Source organism: Chiloscyllium punctatum, chromosome 8, assembly GCF_047496795.1.
Source record: "Chiloscyllium punctatum isolate Juve2018m chromosome 8, sChiPun1.3, whole genome shotgun sequence".
Lineage (NCBI taxonomy): Eukaryota > Metazoa > Chordata > Chondrichthyes > Orectolobiformes > Hemiscylliidae > Chiloscyllium > Chiloscyllium punctatum.
Genome location: NC_092746.1, coordinates 133,267,810 through 133,287,368, shown reverse-complemented (window position 1 = coordinate 133,287,368; position 19,559 = coordinate 133,267,810). Strand labels below are relative to the sequence as shown.

The window sequence follows — 19,559 nt, the reverse complement described above, 5'->3', positions numbered from 1 at the left end:
GAATAAGATGAGGTACAGTTACTCACGGCTGTGATTTGCTGAGCATCGATACTCTGCTGTTGTGTGCTACACAATTCCTGCACACTCGGATTTTCATTTACTCTGTTCACTAGATAACCATGGGTCTGATAGAATGCAGTGGGAGCGTGGAGCTGTTTCTTCTTAATCATATCATCTGTGGACAGTGAGATAAATTCAGTGAGATCGTAAGATGGGGCTTATAGAACATTGAAAAGAATATGAGCAAGTCTTAGGATTGGAAGTGTTTTACAGGTTAGCTGAGGACCATCGAAATATTGGTGAAAGGGCAGAAATATTTGGATGAGCAGTTAAAATATCACAACATTCAAAGATATGTACAAGTGCAGGAAATTGGGATTAGTTATGTCAGTGCAGACTTGGTGGGCCGAGGGGCCTTTTCAGTGCTATATGAATCTAAAGAGTAAACTAACTAGGAATATTAAAACCAAATTGTGAAAGCTTTTACAAAGAGAAAAGCTGCGATAGGGTTAGAAGCAGAAATAGGAGAGATTTTGGGCAATGAAGAAATTGCAGACACAGAGAATGAATACATTCTGTCTGTCTTCCCAGTGGTTACAGACACAACTTACATTCCAGAAATAGAAAGCAACCTCAAAGCTAATACGAGTGAGGAAGTCCAGGTAAGAGTTAGCAGCACAGAAAAAGTACTGCAAAAAAATTAAAGGCTTAAAATCCATCAAATCCCCAGGATGTTATGGGGTATAGCTACAGGTCCTAAAAGACACAGCAGCAGAGACAGAGGATGTGTTCTGATGAGGGTAGCGCAGCTATTGGAGTTTATACAGATTTCAGCAAGGCCTTTGACAAGGTCTCACATGGAAAACTGATGAAGGAGGTAAAAGCTCATGGAATCCAAGATAACGGTGGGGGGGGGGGGCAGTGGTTAGCACTGCTACCTCACAGCGCCACGGACCAAGGTTTGATTCCCGCCTCAGGCGACTGTCTGTGTGGAGTTTGGACATTCTCCCCGTGTCTGTGTGGGTTTCCTCCCACAGTCCAAAAATGTGCAACTCAGGTGAATTGGCCATGATAAATTGCCCATAGTGTTCAGGGATGTGTAGGTTAGGTGAATTAGTCAGGGATAAATGTAGAGTAATAGGAATGGGTCTGGGTGGGATACTCTTCAGAGGGTCAGTGTGGACTTGTTGGACCAACCGGCCTGTTCCCACTCTGTAGGGATTCTATGAAACTTGGCAAAGTGGATCCAAAACTGGCTTTTGTGACAGGAGACAGAGGGTGGTAGGAGAAGACTGGAGCCCAGTATATGACAGCAAGCAGGAAGGTACTAGGGTACAGGAGGGTCTGGGTGGGATGCTCTTTGGAAGATGGGTATAGACTCAGTAGATCAAATGTTCTGCTTCTACACTGTATGGATTCTACGAACACAAAAGATTATAGAAGATCTCAGGATGTTCCAAGTGATTATGGTTTTATGAAAGGGCAACTGTGTTTGGCAAATTTATTCCTGTGGGAGTATGTAACTTGAATGTTAGATAAGGAGAACCAGTTGATAAAAGCATGTTTGGATTTCCAAATTGTATTCAATATGAAAAGGATAATATGGAAGCTAATGGTTTATGGGGTGGGGTGGGGTGGGGGAGTGCTGACAGCTTAAAATATACAAATTGCACATAATATTCAGGAAACAAAGTAGGCATCAGGGAGGGTGTAGGGACCCCCACAGTGCTGTCAGGGAGGGTGTAGGGACCCCCCCTACAGTACAGTCAGGGATAGTGTAGGGACTCCCCCCCACAGTGCTGTCAGGGAGAATGTGTAGGGAGAATGTGTAGGGAGAGTGTAGGGAGAGTTTAGGGACTCTTCCCCCCCCCCCCCCCCCCCCCCAAGTGCAGTCAGGGAGAGTGTAGGAACTCCCTCCACTCCCCCCCCACAGTGCTGTCAGGTAGTGTGTAGGGACCTCCCCCCCTCACAGTGCTGTCAGGGAGGGTGAAGGGACCCCTCCCACACAATGCTGTCAGGACCCCCTCCACAGTGCTGTCAGGGAGGGTGTAGGGCCCCCCCCCACAGTGCTGTCAGGAGGGTGAGTGTTGACTTGTTGGGCCAAAGGGCCTATTTCCACACTGTAGGGAATCCAATCAAAAAATCTCAAAGCTAGCCACCAGGATACATAAACACCAACTAGCCACAAAAAGACATGACCCTCTCTCATATTCAGAACCTCAACTCAAGCTACAAATCCTCTCAGAACTTGCTGATTGGTCAATATTCTTTGAAATTTTTTTAAAAATGGGAAGTAGGCACCATTGACTGGCCAGCATTTATTGTCCCATCCCTAGTTGCCCTTGAGAATGCAGTGCTGAGTTGCCTTCTTAAACTGCTGCAGTCCACGTGCAATAGGTTGACCCACAATGCAACACTAAAGGAATGGTGATCTATTTCCATGTCAAAATGGTGAGTGGTTTGGAGGTGAACTTGCAGATGATATTGCTCTCATGTACCTGCTGCCTTTGTCTTTCTAGATGGAAATGGTTGTAAGTGTTGAAGGTGCTAAACATCTGCAGTGAACCTTGCAAATAGTACACACTACAGCTACTGAGCGTTAATAATGGAGGGTGGGATGTTTGTGGATGTGGTGGTGCCAATCAAGTGGGGGTTGCTTTGTCCTGGACTCTTGAGAGTTGTTGGGGCTGTACCCATCCAGGGCAAGTGGAGAGTATTCCATCACACTCCTGACTTGTGCCTTGTAGGTGGACAGGCTTTGGGGAATTAGGAGCTGAGTTACCCGCTGCAGGGTTCCTAGCCTCTGACCTGCTCTTGTAGCCACTGAGTCCAGTTGAGCTTCTGATCAAGTGACCCTCTAGATGTTAATAGTGGGGGATTCAGTGATGGTAACACCATTGAATGTGTAGGGGCGGTGATTAGAGAGAAGGTCATAGCTGGCATTTGTGTGGTACAAATGTTACTTGCCAGTTGTCAACTCAAGGCTAGATATTATTTAGATCTTGTTGCATTTGAACACGGACTGCTTCAGTCTCCGAGGAGTTGTTAGTGGTGCTGAATATTGTGCAATCATCGGCAACATCCTCACTTCTAACTTTTGGGGAAGTTCATCAATGGAGCGGCTGAGGATGGTTGGGCCTAGGTCACTAAACTGAGGAACTCCTGAACAGTAGAACATGGAACATGACAGCACAGTACAGGCCCTTCGGCCCTCAATGTTGTGCCGACCTGTGAAACCAATCTGAAGCCCATCTATCCTACACTATTTAGTTTTCATCCATATGTTTATCCAATGACCATTTAAACACCCTTAAAGTTAGCGAGTCCACTATTGTTGCAGGCAGTGTGTTTCACGCCCCTACTACTGAGTAATGAAACTCCCTCTGATTTCTGTCCTATATCTATTACCCCTCAATTTAAAGCAATGTTCCCTCAAGCTAGCCTTCACCGTCCGAGGAAAATGCCTCTCCCTATCCACCCTATCTAACCGGATAGATTCCTGAAGAAGGGCTTATGTCCGAAACGTCGATTCTCCTGTTCCTTGGATTCCGCCTGACCTGCTGCGCTTTTCCAGTAACACATTTTCACCCTATCTAACCCTCTGATTATCTTGTATATCTCAATTAAGTCACCTCTCAACCTCCTTCTCTCTAATGAAAACAGCCTCAAGTTCCTCAGCCTTTCCTCATAAGACCTTCCCACCACAGCAGGCAACATCCTGATGATTGACCTCCAAAATAGCTTGCCCGGCTGCAGAATCTAATATACAGGACACAGTCTCAGGGTAATAGGCAGGTCACTGAGGACAGGGAAATAGAGAAATTACTCACTCAAAGGTAAATATTTGGAATTCTCTGTCCGAAAGAATTGTGGAGTCTCCATCGTTGGATATACTTAAGGCTGGGAGAGTGATTTTTGCTGTCTCAGAGAATCAAGGCTACAATCAGATCATCCACAATAATAATGAATGATTCAGTAGTTTCAAGGAGCTATGTGATCTGTGCCAATCCTTATGTTAAAGAGCTTCACAGCAATTGTTTTTGCTAGGAGCAAGCATTGTCACCTGATACTCACTGTGAGAGGATACATATGATATGGTGCTGTGAGTTATTGGATTATATGAGCTGAGGTTTGTTGTTGGATTACTGAGCACTCGGTCTCCATGTAGCACAGGTGGGATGGCTCCCTCTGTGGGAGGTACACCTATGGTTTTGGTTGACGTTGGTTCTTTCTGGTCAGGGTCTGGTGATGGTTTCGCTGGCTCTGGTCCCTTCAGCAAGCGCTTCTGGAGTCGAATATTCATCTTTCTCTCTAGAATCATCTAAACACAACACCAAAAACAATCGAATAAAGGCTTACTACTGCAGAGGCTAGAAATCTGAAACAAATACAGAGAAGGCCAGAGAAACTCTGCAGATCTGATAGATATGCTGAGAGAGAAACAGAGTTAATGTTTCAAGTCTGGTGAGGGTCTGCTTCAGAACTGAAAGCTGTTGGAAAATACATTTTTAAAATACTTTTGACAGAGACAGAGAGGAGTGAAAGAGCAGTTCACAGAATCATAGAATGCCTACAGTGCGGAAAGAGGCCATTCAGCCCATCGAGTCCACAGCATTTCTCTAAACGGGTGGCACGGTGGCTCAGTGGTTAGCACTGCTGCCTCACAGCACCAGGGAGCCAGGTTTGTTTCCAGCCTCGGGCGACTGTCTGTGTGGAGTTTGCACATTCTCCCCGTGTCTGTGTGGGTTTCCTCCCAGGTGCTCTGGTTTCCTCCCACAGTCCAAAGATGTGCAGATTAGGTGAACTGGCCATGCTAATTTGCCCGTTGTGTTAGGTGCATTAGTCAGGGGTGAATGGGTCTGGGTGGGTTTCTCTTCAGAGGGTCAGTGTGGACTTGTTGGGCTGAAGGGCCTGTTTCCACACTGTAGGAAATCTAATCTAATCTAATCAGCTTCATACAAAGACCTAGACCGTCCACCTACCCTATCCCCCATTATTTCACATGCAATGTGAGCAATGAATATGATTGACTGGATCAAAAGAAATTTGCACTTTCACAACAGGGCTTGATTTCCAATGCGCTACCCCAGTAAGGTGTAACACAGAGATGAGGGAACTCAATGTGTGTGTGTGTGAGAGAGAGTGAGAGAGAGAGCGCGCTTGGAGAGCATCAGGTTTCTGAGGAACTGGGTCCAGTCCTGGGTAGGTGGTGTACATCTTTTACAGGACTAGGACTAATATTGACGCTTGGAGATTTGCCAGTACTGCTGTGGGATGTGAATCTGAGGGGTAACACAAATTGGAAGGGAGTTAAGCAAGTTACATGAAGCCAAAAAAGATCTGGGTAGACTAGAAGGCAGGAGAATCGAAACTGAGCATTGAGCATGCTTCAAAAGCAGAATGATGTCAAAAAGACAAAGATTTGGAGGACGGAAACAAATGTACTGTAGTCTAATTTGCAAATGACACAGACGTAGATGGAACGCACAAGTTGTGGGAGGGATATAAACAGTTCACAGAGAGATAGTCATAGCTTAAGTGGGAAAAAAGTTAACAAAAGGAGTATAAAATGGGAAGATGTGAAGTTGTTCATTTTGAAAGGGAGATCAAAAGAATAGAGTACTATTTAAATGGAGAAAAAGTGCAGAAAGTTGGAACACAAAGGGACTTGGGGGCTACGTGTAAACGAAACTCAAAAAGCTAGAACATAGGTGCAGCAGGTAATCAGGAAAGGCGAATGGAATATTGGCCTTTATTTCAAGAGGGTTGGAATATAAGACTGCAACTGTATAATATGAGACCACATCTGGAATATTGAGAGCAGTTTTAGTTCCCTTATTTAAGGAAAGGTATCATTCCATTTGAGACAGTTCAGAGAAGATTCACTTGGATGATCACTGGTATGGAGGAATTGTATTATGAGCAAAGTAAAACACGTTGAGACTCTACTCATTTAGGAGAATAAGAGGTGACCTCATTAAAACGTATCGTATTCTTAAGGGGCTTGACAAAGTGAATGGTGAGAGGATGGTTCTCTTCATGGGAGAGTCTAGGGCCAGAGGTCATAGTCTCAGAGCAAAGGGACACCACTTTAAAACAGAGACAAGGAGAAATGTCTTTTCTCAGAGGGCTGAGTGTCTTTGGGACTCCTTGCCACAGAGAGCTGTGGGGGCATAGACCTTGTGTATATTTAAGGATGAGATGGAAAGATTCTTGATCTGTAGGGGAATCAAGGATTACAGGGGAAACACAGGAAAGTGCAAGTGAGGAATGTCAGGTCAGATATGATCCTATTGAATGGTAAAGTTGTCTGAAGGGACTGAACATCACATTTTTGTCCCTATTTCTTATGGATTGAGATGTATAATCTTATGAGGGGCATTGTCAGGGTGGATAGGAAGCAGCTGATCCCTTAGCTGAAGGGTAAATAGCAAAGGGTCATAATTTCAAGGCAAAAGGCAGGTGGTTTTGAAGGGATTTAAGGAGAAGTGCTTATTCACCCATAGGGTGGTAGGGGACTGAAACGCACTGCCAGGGAGGAGCGCTGAGGCAGGAAACCTCCAAACCTTCATAAAGTACTTGGATAAGCATTTTAAGTATCACAACGTTCCAAAAACTAGGAAATGAGATGAGCGAAGGTAGGGCAGTGCTGATGAGCCTTTTCTGTGCTGTATGAGTCTATATGGCTCTCTACCTTTGCTGCAGCGTTTACAGCAAAGTCAATGATTTAAAGGCACAAATGGAGATACATGGGTATAACCTAATTAACAATACAGAAACATAGCAGCATGGTGACCAGGACTGGGAACTGAATAGTTAAGGATATTTAATCATTAGGACAGACAGACAGACAAGAGGGAAAAGGAGATCAAATTGCACTTATAATTAGGGGGGGGATCAGTATCTTAATAAGGGAGAATCTCAGATCAGAAGAACAATGTGTGGAATCTGTTTGGGTGAACTCAGAAGCAGCAAGGGGCATTGGATATTGATTAGAGTTATTTATAGGCCACCAAGTAATAGTGGGAGGGTCGGGCCAGGTATTGCCCAGGAGATCAGGTGTCACTTAGCTAGATGGCTGGGTTGCAATGCAGAACCACACCAACAGCACTGGCTGAAGTTAGCGTGAAGGTCCTACCTTCTCAACCTTGCCTTAATAAGAGAGTGATCCTATGGGACTACAGCGATGGCAGTTAATTAATCAGGAGAGGAGAGAAGACTGAACCAGCATTTCCCTTGAATTTTCTTAATGACTGTGTGGGCCTTTGACTGTTGCACGTGGAACATCGGTGTGGCTGTTCAGAGGGAATATTGGAGCCAACTGGAAGAAAGGCCATTTTCGATGAAGCATCGTGGAATGAAAACGGCAAACTAAAAACCTAGTTGTAAAAGAACCTTTAAGGGATGAGTGACCATAACATGGTATAATTTTACAGTAGATCTGATATAATTTATTCATATATAAGAAGCAAGCGGGTAACTAGAAAAAGGGTTGGTCCACTAAAGGATAAGGAAGGCAGGCTGTGTGTCAAACCTGAGAAAATGGGTGAGATTCTGAATGATTACTTTGCATCAGTGTTCAGTGAGGAGAGGGACATGATGAATTTTGAGATTAGAGATAGAAGTTTATTTACTCTGGATCACCTTAGCATAAGAAGGGAAGATGTGTTGCGTAGGCTAAAGGATATTAAGGTGGACAAATTCCCAAGACCAGATGGTATCCATCTCAAGTTGCTGAGGGAGGCAAGAGAGGAAATACCTGACAGATATCTTTGTAGCATCCTTTAGCACCGGTGAGGTGCCGGAGGACTGGAGGGTTGCTCATGTTGTCCCCCTGTACAAGAAGGGTAGTTGGGATATTCCGGGTAACTACAGACCAATGAGCCTGACATCAATAGACAATAGGTGCAGGAGGAGGCCATTCTGCCCTTCGAGCCTGCACCACCATTCAATATGATCATGGCTGATCATCCTTAATCAGTATCCTGTTCCAGCCTTATCTCCATAACCCTTGATTCCACTATCCTTGAGAGCTCTATCCAACTCTTTCTTAAATGAATCCAGAGACTGGGCCTCCACTGCCCTCTGGGGCAGAGCATTCCACACACCCACCACTCTCTGGGTGAAGAAGTTTCTCCTCATTTCTGTCCTAAATGGTCTACCCCGTATTTTTAAGCTGTGTCCTCTGGTTCGGCACTCACTCATCAGCGGAAACATGTTTCCTGCCTCCAGAGTGTCCAATCCTTTAATAATCTTATACGTCTCAATCAGATCCCCTCTCAGTCTTCTAAACTCAAGGGTATACAGCCCAGTCGCTCCAGTCTTTCAGTGTAAGGTAGTCCCGCCATTCCAGGAATTGACCTCGTGAACCTACGCTGCATTCCAATAGCCAGAATGTCTTTCCTCAAATTTGGAGACCAGAACTGCACACAGTACTCCAGGTGTGGTCTCACCAGGGCCCTGTACAGCTGCAGAAGAACCTCTTTGCTTCTATACTCAATCCCTCTTGTTATGAAGGCCAGCATTCTATTAGCCTTCTTCACTACCTGCTGTACCTGCATGTTTACCTTCATTGACTGGTGTACAAGAACACCCAGATCTCTCTGTAGTGCCCCTTTACCTAAATTGATTCCATTTAGGTAGTAATCTGCCTTCCTGTTCTTGCCACCAAAGTGGATAACCATACATTTATCCACATCAAACTGCATCTGCCATGCATCTGCCCACTCACCTAGCCTGTCCAGGTCACCCTGTAATCTCCTAATATCCTCCTCACATTTCACCCTGCCACCCAGCTTAGTATCATCAGCAAAATTGCTAATGTTATTACTAATATCATCTTCTATATCATTAATATATATTGTGAAAAGCTGCGGTCCCAGCATTGATCCCTGCGGTACCCCACTGGTCACTGCCTGCCAATTCGAAATGGAGCCGTTTATCACTACTCTTTGTTTCCTATCAGCCAACCAACTTTCAATCCAAATTAGTACTTTGCCCCCAATACCATGTGCCCTAATTTTGCTCACTAACCTCCTATGTGGGACTTTATCAAAAGCTTTCTGAAAGTCCAAGTACACTACATCTACTGGATCTCCCTCGTCCATCTTCAGAGTTACATCCTCAAAAAATTCCAGAAGATTAGTCAAGCATGATTTCCCCTTCATAAATCCATGCTGACTCTGACCTATCCTGTTACTACTATCCAAATGTGTCGTAATTTCATCCTTTATAATAGACTCCAGCATCTTTCCCACCACTGAGGTCAGACTAACTGGTCTATAATTTGCTGCTTTCTCTCTCCCACCTTTCTTAAAAAGTGGTATAACATTAGCTATTCTCCAATCCGCAGGAACCGATCCCGAATCCATTGAACTCTGGAAAATAATCACCAACATATCCACGATTTCTCGAGCCACCTCCTTCAGTACCCTGGGATGTAGACCATCAGGCCCCAGGGACTTATCGACCTTCAGACCTAACAGTCTCTCCAACACCAATTCCTGACAAATATAAATTCCCTTCAGTTCAGGTCCTTCAGCCACTGTTACCTCAGGGAGATTGCTTGTGTCTTCCCCAGTGAACACAGATCTGAAGTACCAATTCAATTCTTCTGCCATTTCTCCGTTCCCGCAATATATTCCCCTGTTTCTGTCTTCAAGGGCCCAAGTTAAGTCCTAACCATTTTTTTCCCTTTCACACACCTAAACAAGCTTTTACTATCCTCCTTTATGTTATTGGCCAGTTTACCTTCGTACCTCATTGTTTTTCCTGTGTATTTCCTTCTTAGTAATCCTCTGTTGCTCTTTAAAAGCTTCCCAGTCCTCCGTTTTCCCACTTATCTTTGCTATGTTATACTTTTTCTCTTTTAACTTTATATGTTTCTTCACTTCCCTCGTCAGCCACGGCCACCCATGCCTCCACCTGGGATCTTTCTTCCTTTTTGGAATGAACTGATCCTGCAACTTCTGCATTATACCCAGAAATATCCACCATTGTTCCTCCACTGTCATCCCTGCTAAGGTATGGCACCATTGAACTTTGACCTGCTCCTCCCTCATAGCTCTATAGTTCCCTTTATTTAAAAGAAATATTGTCACTTCTGATTGTACCCTCTCCCTCTCAAATTGCAGATTGAAGCTTATTGTATTATGGTCACTTCTTCCCAATGGCTCTTTCACTTCGAGGTCCCTGATCAATTCTGGTTCGTTACACAATACCAGATCCAGAATTGCCTTCTCCCTGGTCGGCTCCAGCACCAGCTGTTCTAAGAATCCATCTCTGAGGCACTCCACAAAGTCTCTTTCTTGAGGTCCAATACCATCCTGATTCTCCCAGTCTACCTGCATGATGAAATCCCCCATAAAAAATGTAGTAACATCTTTGCGACAGGCCAATATCAGCTCCTTATTCAACTTATATCCAACATCCAGACTACTGTTTTGGGGCCTGTAGATAACTCCCAAGAGGGTCTTTTTACCCTTAGAATTTCTCAGCTCTATCCACACTGACTCTACATCCCCTGACTCTAGGTCCCCCCGCACAAGGGACTGAATATCATCCCTTACAAACATGGACACCCCACCCCCTCTGCCCGTCAGTCTGTCCTTACGATAGCACATGTAGCCTTGAATATTCATTTCCCAGGCCCTGTCCACTTGAAGCCACGTCTCAGTTATCCCCACAATATCGTATCTGCCAATTTCCAAAAGAGCCTCAAGCTCATCCACCTTATTTCTAATGCTTCGTGCGTTCATGTATAATATTTTTAATTTGTTACTGCTCTCACCCTTCCCATCAACCCCTATTTCACTCAACCTTACAGCATGATCCCTGAGTTTTCTGCCTCATTGATATAGTTGTCTTTCTTGACTTCTCTTGTTCTAACTTTCCCTTCAATTTCCTTCTTAAACATTCAATTTGTCCCCCCCCCAACCCACTCCCGCTACTTAGTTTAAACGCAGCTGTGTTGCAGTAGCAAACCTGCCTGCCAGAATGCTGGTCCCTAACCTATTAAGGCGAAAACCATCTCTCTTGTAGAATTTATGCTTACCACAAAACATACCCCAGTGATCCAAAAATTTAAATCCTTGCTTCCTGCACCAGTTCCCCAGCCACACGTTCAAGTCCATGATCTCCCTGTTCCAGACCTCTCTAGCCCGAGGAACTGGAAGCAAACCGGAGATAACCAACATGGACGTCCTGCTTTTCAGTTTTCTTCCGAGTTCTCCAAAGTCCCGCTGTAACATTATCCCCCTCTTCTTCCTGACATCATTTGTGCTGACATGTACCACCACCTCTGGCTCTTCACCTTCGTCCTTGAGGATTTCCTGCACTCTGTCCGCGATGTCTTTAACCCTGGCACCAGGAAGGCAACACACACCATCCTTAAGTCCCGTCTGCTGCCACAAAAACCCCGGTCAGTTCCTCTCACTATGGAGTCCCCTATTACCACGGCTCTGTGCGATGTCCGACTCTTCCACTCTGCCTCCACACCAAACTTTGTTTGACAGACCTGGCCGCCTCACGGACTGGCAGTGTCATCTGTCTCTACTGTTTCCAAAAGATTCAACTTGTTCCTGACAGGTACTTCCCCCGGTGTCTCTTGCATCTGTCTCCTCTTGGCCTTCCTCATTGTCTGCTCTCTTCTGGTACGATTGGTGTAATAACCTCGCTGAAGGTCTTGTCCAGAAAGATCTCGTTCTCTCGGATGAGCCCAAGGTCCTCGAGTTCTTTCATCAGTGCTGCAATATGTTCTGTCAGTCGCTGAATGTGCACACACTTTCCACACTTATATGAGCCAGACACACCAGAGTCGTTGACCTCCCACATCAAGCACGTAGCACACTGAACCAGCTGGGCAGTCATGTCTTCACCCTCTTCAACTGTGGTGCGAATGTTGTTGGAGAAGGTATTGAGGGATAAAGTCTATTTATACTTGGAAAAGAATGGGCTTATCAGTGATAGGCAACATGGTTTTGTGTGGGGGAGACGGTGCCTTACCAACTTTTAGAGTTCTTTGAGAAAGTGACCAAGTTGATAGATGAAGGAAGGGCTGTAGATGTCATATACATGGACTTTAGTAAGGCGTTTGATAAGGTTCCCCATGGTAGACTAATGGAGAAAGTGAAGTCACATGGTGTGCAGGGTGTTGAGCAACAGGAGACAGAGGAGTGGCTGAAGGGAGTTTTTCAAAATAGAGAAAGGTGACCAGTGGTGTTCCACAGGGATCAGGGCTAGAGCCACTGTTTGTGATATACATAAATAGTCTGGAAGAGAGCATTGTTGGTCTGATCAGTAAGTTTGCAGGTGACACGAAGATTGGTGGAGTAGCAGAAAGCATATGGGACTGTCAAAGAATGCAGGAGAATATAGATAGACTGGAGAGTTGGGTGGAAAAGTGGCAGATGGAGTTCAATCCAGACAAATGTGAGGTGATGCATTTTGGGAAGTCTAATTCTAAAACAAACTACACTGTAAATGGAAGAGCCTTGGGAAAAGTTGATGAGCAGAGAGATCTGGGAGTGCAGGTCCATTGTACCCTGAAGGTTGCTGCACAGGTGGATAGAGTGATCAAGAAGGTATATAGTATACTTGCCTTCATCGGACGGGGTATTGAGTATAAGAGCTGGCAGGTCATGTTAAAGTTGTACAAGACTTTGGTTTGGCCACATTTGGCGAAGGAAGAGTCCAGAACTAGAGTGGGGTGAACCACCACACTAAAACAGCAGCTAATGAATTTGAAAGACCCTATACAGGCAACAAGCAAAACTAATGTTGTTTCCAAAATACCGTGCAAGGACTGTAACAAACACTACATTGGACAAACAGGCAGAAAACTAGCCACTGGGATACACAAACATCAACTAGCCACAAAAAGACATGACCTACTCTCACTAGTATAAAGACACCACTTTGACTGGGCCAACACATCCATCCCAGGACAAGCCAAACAGAGACATATACGAGAATTCTGAGAAGCATGGCATTCCAACTAGAACTCTATCAACAAACACATTTGACTTGAATCCAATTTACCACCCCCTCAGACTGTAAGAAATGACGTCACCACCCCAAGGTACCCCAAACATATAAATAGAAAGCAGGAAACACCAACAGTGCTTCATCAGGAGGCTCACTGAAGAGGTTATCTAGTATGGTGATGAAACGTTTGAAAATGAGCCTTCCAACTCAGCGAGCAAACCTCCATCTAGGTTGGAGTGGACTTGGTGGGACAAATGGCCAGCACCCACACTGTAGGGATTCTATGATCATGCAAGGTTTTGATACAATAAAAGCAGAAAGTAGAAGGACACAAGACACAGATTTAAGGTCAATCGAGTTAGAAGTGTGATTGGTGATGAGTCCTGAATGATGCAGGGGACAGACTGAAATACCACCTCGTACAGCTTGTTCCGATACTCTCCCACAGAGAGCTGTGTGTCATCATTCACAGGAAGGATAATATCACAATCTAGCCCTGGTTCCTTCAATGGGTTGTGGAATCTGCAATAAAACAACAGACAAATTGAGCTCTCCTGTTGATTAAAGCAACACAATCACCCCGAGCTCCCTTTACTGGTGTATCCACTGGATGTCATTGTCACTAGCTGGACTAGCTATTCTGGAGTTGCCCTCAAGGTGGTGGTGGTCTGCTGCAGTTCCTAGGACTCAGGTACCCTGCTTTCTACAAACAGCCTGTCGGGATATCGAGAAATGACTCCGTGTGACACTGGTCCGATGGGTTCTAACATGGATAAATAGTAAGCCTAATATATGATCTGCAGGCTCAACATGGAGAAGGCATGCTTATTAGATTTACCCAATCTATAGGGGGATAAACTCACTCAGGAATACTGTACAAACCTTATTAAATACAAAATTACAAATCAGGAGCAGGCCATGCACCCCCATTGGGTTTGTTCCACCATTCAAAAAGATTCTTTCTGATCTGATTGTAAGCTTAAACGCACATTACCACCTACTCCTTGTAACCTTTCAATCCCTTGGCTTTCATTCAGTCATTTATTTACAGGATATGGGCATCGCTGGATGGATCAAATTTATTGCCAATGCCTAGTTGCCCTTCTTGAACCATAGCAGTCCATGTGCTGTAGGTAGCTCCACAATGCTGTTAGGGAGGGAATTCCAGGATTTGACCCAGTGCCAGTGAAGTAACAGCAATAGCTATAGGGAGGGGTTGTGTTCCCTGGAACGTCAGAGGCTGAGGGGTGACCTTATAAAATCATGAGGGGGAATGGATAGGATAAATAGAGAAGGTCTTTCCTGGGTTGGGGGGGGCGCAAAGGAAGAGTGCAGAACTAGAGGACATAGGTTTAGGGTGAGAGGGGAAAAGATATAAAAGAGACCTAAGGGGCAACTTTTTCACACAGAGGGTGGTATGTGTATGGAATGAGCTGCCAGAGGAAGTGGTGGAGGCTGGTACAATTGCAACATTTTTAGATTAGATGAGATTAGATTCCCTACAGTGTGAAAACAGGCCCTTCAGCCCAACAAGTCCACACCGACCCTCCAAAGAGCAACCCACCCACATCCACTCCCTTAACTAATGCACCTAACACTACGGGCAATTTAGCATGGCCAATTCACCTAATGTACACATCTTTGGATTGTGAGAGGAAACTGGAGAACCCGGAGGAAACTCACACAGACATGGGGAGAATGTGCAAACTCCACACAGTTGCCCGAGGTGGGAATTGAACCTGGATCCCTGGCACTGTGAGGCAGCAGGGCTAACCACTGAGCCACCATGACGCCCTTAAAAGACATCTGGATGGGCATATGAATAGGAAGGGTTTGGAGGGATATGGCCGGGTGCTGGCAGATGGGACGAGATTGGGTTGGGATACCTGGTCGGCATGGATGAGTTGGACCGAAGGGTCTGTTTCCATGCTGTACATCTCTATGTTTCCAATTCAGGATGGCAAATGGCTTGGAAGAGAATTTGCAGATTGTGGTGTTCCCATGTTTGGCTTGGTTTGGTGCCAATCAAGCGGCTGCTTTGTCCTGGATGGTGTCAAGCTTCTTGAGTGTTGTTGGAGCTGCCCCCATCCTGGCAAGTGGAGAATATACCATCATACTTATGCCTAGTAGATGATGGATAGACTTTGGAGAGTCAGGTGAGTTACTTGCTGCAGGATTCCGAGCCTCTGACCTGCTCAGTAATTCTAATGTCAAGGAGCCATCGTTAAGATTGTCTCTTATGGGTAACCACCATTGTCTGGCATTTTTGTAGCACGAATGTTACTTGCCACTGGTCAGCTAAAACCTGGATATTTTCCAATTTGTGCTGCAGTTGGAGCATGAACTGCTTCTGAACGTTGTGTAACCATTAGTGAATATCCCTTTTGACCTTCTGATCTTATATTGAGGGAAAATCATGGATGAAACAGCTGAAAATGGCTAGACCGAGGACACCATCCTGAGGAACTTCTGTAGAGATGCCCTGGAGGTCAGTCAACTCATCTCCAACAATCACAACCATCTCTATAAAAGCAAATTACTGCGGATGCTGGAATCTGAAACCAAAAGAGAAAATGCTGGAAAATCTCAGCAGGTCTGGCAGCATCTGTAAGAAGAGAAAAGAGCTGACGTTGAGTCTAACTGACCCTTTGGCAAAGCTGCCACCTTTCCTGTGCCAGATATGGAATCCGGCCAGCAGAGAGTTTGTCCCCTGATATCAATTGATTCCAGTTTTGCTAGACTCTGTCAAATGCAGCCTTGATATGAAGGGCTGTCCCTCTCCCCTCCTCCCCACTGGAATTCAGCTCTTTTGTCCATGTTTGAACCAGGGCTGTAATGAGATCAGGAGCTGAGTGGCCCTGGCGGAACCCGAATTGGGTGTCACTGAGCAGGTTATTGCTAATTGATAGTAGAATGATGGGGTGATAATTGGCTGGTTGTATTTACCCTGCTTTTTGGGTACACGAGATACCTGGGTAATTTACATATTGTCAGATTGATGTCTGCTGTGTTACTTTACTAGCTTGGCCAGGGGAGGCAGCAAGCACTTGAGCAGAAGTCTTCAATACCATTGTCAGAATGTTGTCAGGGCCCATAGTATCTCAGTATTGAGTGCTTCTAACCTCTTCATATCATGTGGAGTGAATCAAATTGGCTGAATATTGGTACCTGCAATGCTGGAGACCACTGCAGGAGGCTGAGAGAGATCATCCACTCAGCACTTCTGGCTGAAGATTGCTGCGAATGCTTCAGCCTCCTCTTCTGCATTGACATCCTCGGCTTCCCCATAATGGAGAGTGGGGAAGTGTGTGGAGCCTCCTCCTCCACTGAGTTGTTTAATTGTCCAACAGCAGAAACAATTGGATGTGACAGGGCTGCAGAACTTAGACCTGATCTGTTGGCTGAGGGATCGCTTAAATGTATCTCTTGCTGCTGATGCTGTTTGACATGCAACTAGTCCTGTTTGGTAACTTCACCAGGTTGACACCTCATTTTTAGGCATGCGTGGTGCTGGTTCTGGTTCTGGCATACCCTCCTGCACTACCCATTGAACCAGGTTATGGTTTAATGGTAATGGTTGAATAGGGAACATGCCAGGTCATGAGGTTAGATTGTGCTGGAGTATCATTCTGCTGCTGTTGATGGCCCACAACACCCCTTGCATACCCAGTGTTCAGTTGCCAAATTTGTTTGCAGCCTGTCCCATTTAGCATAGTGATGGTACCATACAACATGATAGGAGGGTATTCCCAATGTGAATGCAGGGGTTTGTCTCCACAACAACTGTGCAATGGCCATTCTTATTAATACTGTCATGGACAGATGCACCTGCAGCCAGCAGACTGGTAAGGATGAGGTCAGGTATGTTTTTCCCACCTGTTGGTTCCCTCACCACCTGCCGCAGACCTAGTCTAGCAGCTATGTCCTTCAGGATCCAACCAGCTCCATCAGTAATACCGCTGGATGTGGACAGTGAAATCCCCCATCCAGAGTACAATGTGTGATCTTGCGAACCTCGGTTTCCTCGAATTGTTGTTCAACATGGAGGAGCACCAATTCACCAGCTGGGGACAATGGTATGTGGTAATCAGCTGGCATTTTCCTTGTCCTTATTTAACCAGAGACTTTATTGGGTCCAGGGTCAAGGTTATTGACGCTTGGGGCAGCCCCATTCGGACTATACCACCATACCATACCCTCTACTGGGTTAGTGATGATAGTGGCTGCGACATCATCATTAAGGTATGACTCTGTCAGTATTACTATGTTAGTCTGTTTCTTGACTAATCATAGAGATAGCATGGAAACAGAACCTTCGGTCAAACTCATCCATGCCCGACCAGATATTCTAAATTAAACTAGTCAGCATTTGGCCCGGATCCCTCCAAAGCCTTCCTATTCAGATACCCATCCAGATGTCTTTTCAATGTTGTATTCGTACCAGCCTCCAGCACTTCCTCTGGCAGCTCATTTCAAATACGCACAAGTTTTGTGTGAAAAAGTGGCCCTTTTAAATCTTTCCCCTCTGACCTTGAACCTATGCCCTCTAGTTCTGGACTCTCCCCACCCCAGGGGAAAGACCTTGCCTGTTTACCCTTTCTAGCCCCAGCCTCTCCCTATAGCACAAACCATCAAACCTGGCAACATGTTTGTAAATCTTTTCTGAACCCTTTCAAGTTTCACAACATCCTTCTTATAGCAAGGAGACCAGAACCGCACACAATATTCCAAAAGTGGCCTAACCAATGTCCTGCACAGCCGCAACATAACCTCCCCATTCCTATACTCAATGCTCTGGCCAATAAAGGAAAGCATACCAAACGCCTTCTTCACTATCCTATCTACCTGTGACTCCAGTTCAGGGAACTATGAACCTGCACTCCAAGGTGTCCCCAGGTTCAAGATCCCATTGTACTCAGAGGTGACCTTCTTCACTGTCCACTACCCCTCCAATTTTGGTGACATGTGCAAACTTACTAACTATCCCTCCTATGTTCACATCCCAATCATTTATATAAATGACGAAGAGTAGTGGACCTAGCACACCACTCATCACAGGCCTCCAGTCTGAAAGGCAACCCTCCACTACCACCCTCTGTCTTCTACCTTCGAGCCAGTTCTGTATCCAAATAACTAGTTCTCCCTGTAATCCATGAGATCTAACTTTACTAACCAGTCTACCATGAGGAACCTTGTTGAATGCCTTCAACTGTACCAGTCTCAGACTGACCTCTTTCCTCACTATCCCCTGGGTCCCACACCCCCACCTTACTAGTTTAAATCCTCCAGAGCAACACTAGCAAATCTCCCTGCCACTATAATGGTCCCCTTCCAATTCAGATGTAACCCATCCTTCTTATACAGGTCACTCTACCTCAGAAGGGATTCCAATGATCAAAAATGTGAATCCTTTTCCCCTGCAGCAGCTTCTCAGCCATGCATTCACCTACTCTATCATCCTATTCCTACCCTCACTCGCTCATAGCACTGGGAGTAATCCAGATATTACTACCCTTGAGGACCTCCTTTTTAAATTCCTGCCTAACATCCTATATTCTCCCTTCAGAATCTCATCCTTTTCCCCTCCTGTGTTGCTAGATCCAAAGTGTACTATGACCTCCTGCTGGTCCCACTCCCCTTTGAGAATATCCTGCACGCGATCCAAGATATCCTTGATGTTGGCACCAGGGAGGCAACACATCATTCTGGTTTCTGACCGTCAGCTGCAGGAACATCTATGTGTGTCTCTGACTAGAGAGTCCCCTCTCACAATCAAGCGCTTGGAACCAGATGTACCCCACATTACATTAGAGCCAGTCTCAGTACCAGAAATTTGGCTGTTTGTGCTACATTCCCCTGAGAGTCCATCACCCCCTACGTTTTCTAAAACAGCATACTTGTTTGAGATTCCTGCACTACCTGCCTCCCTCTCCTACCTTTGTTGGTGGTAACCCACCTACCTGACTATCTGCAGTTTTTCTCCCTTTCTATAACTGCCATCCATCACACCCCCTAGCTCCTGTAAGTTCCTCATTGCCTCTAATTGCCACTCCACCCAATCCATACAATCTGGTAAGATTTGTAGCTAAACACACTTCCTGCAGACATAATCATCAGTAACATTGAAACTTCCCCCAATCTCCCTTATCCAACAGGAAGAGCACAACACTCTACTCAAGGCCATTTGTGCACTTTAACAATCTAGTCTGCGAGACAGTTCTCTCAATTTTGGCACTAGTCCCCACTGTTAGTAAGGAGGACTTTGCAGGGTCCTGGTATGGTGACTCAGTGGTTAGCACTGCTGCCTCACAGCACCAGGGACCCAGGTTCGATTCCAGCCTCAGGTGACTGTCTGTTGGAGATTGCACATTCTCCCCGTGTCTGCGTGGGTTTCCTCCAGATGCTCTGATTTTGTCCCACAGTCCAGGTTAACTAGATTAGCCATGGGAAATACAGAGATACAGGGACAGGGTAAGGGAGTGGATCTGGTTGGGATGCTCTTTGGAGAGTCAGTGTAGACTCAATGGGCCGAATGTCCTGCTTTCACACTGTAGGGATTCTAGGAGTCTGTGACA

General features: G+C 45.5%; 2 protein-coding genes across 5 annotated transcripts in view; one reads left to right on the top strand and one right to left on the bottom strand.

The window, feature by feature from the left end:
• LOC140480940 (mitogen-activated protein kinase 15-like) overlaps positions 1-19,559 on the top strand; it is a 437,971-nt gene that overhangs the window by 346,129 nt on the left and 72,283 nt on the right. The window lies entirely within an intron of this gene.
• Positions 1-19,559, bottom strand: part of LOC140480939 (mitogen-activated protein kinase 15-like) — a gene marked incomplete at its 5' end in the record, with an annotated part of 46,484 nt that overhangs the window by 11,059 nt on the left and 15,866 nt on the right. The window contains 3 exons of the mRNA XM_072576549.1: positions 27-175; positions 4,075-4,321; positions 13,401-13,506. Coding sequence (XP_072432650.1) covers positions 27-175; positions 4,075-4,321; positions 13,401-13,506 — 502 coding nt within the window. The remainder of the gene's footprint in view (positions 1-26; positions 176-4,074; positions 4,322-13,400; positions 13,507-19,559) is intronic.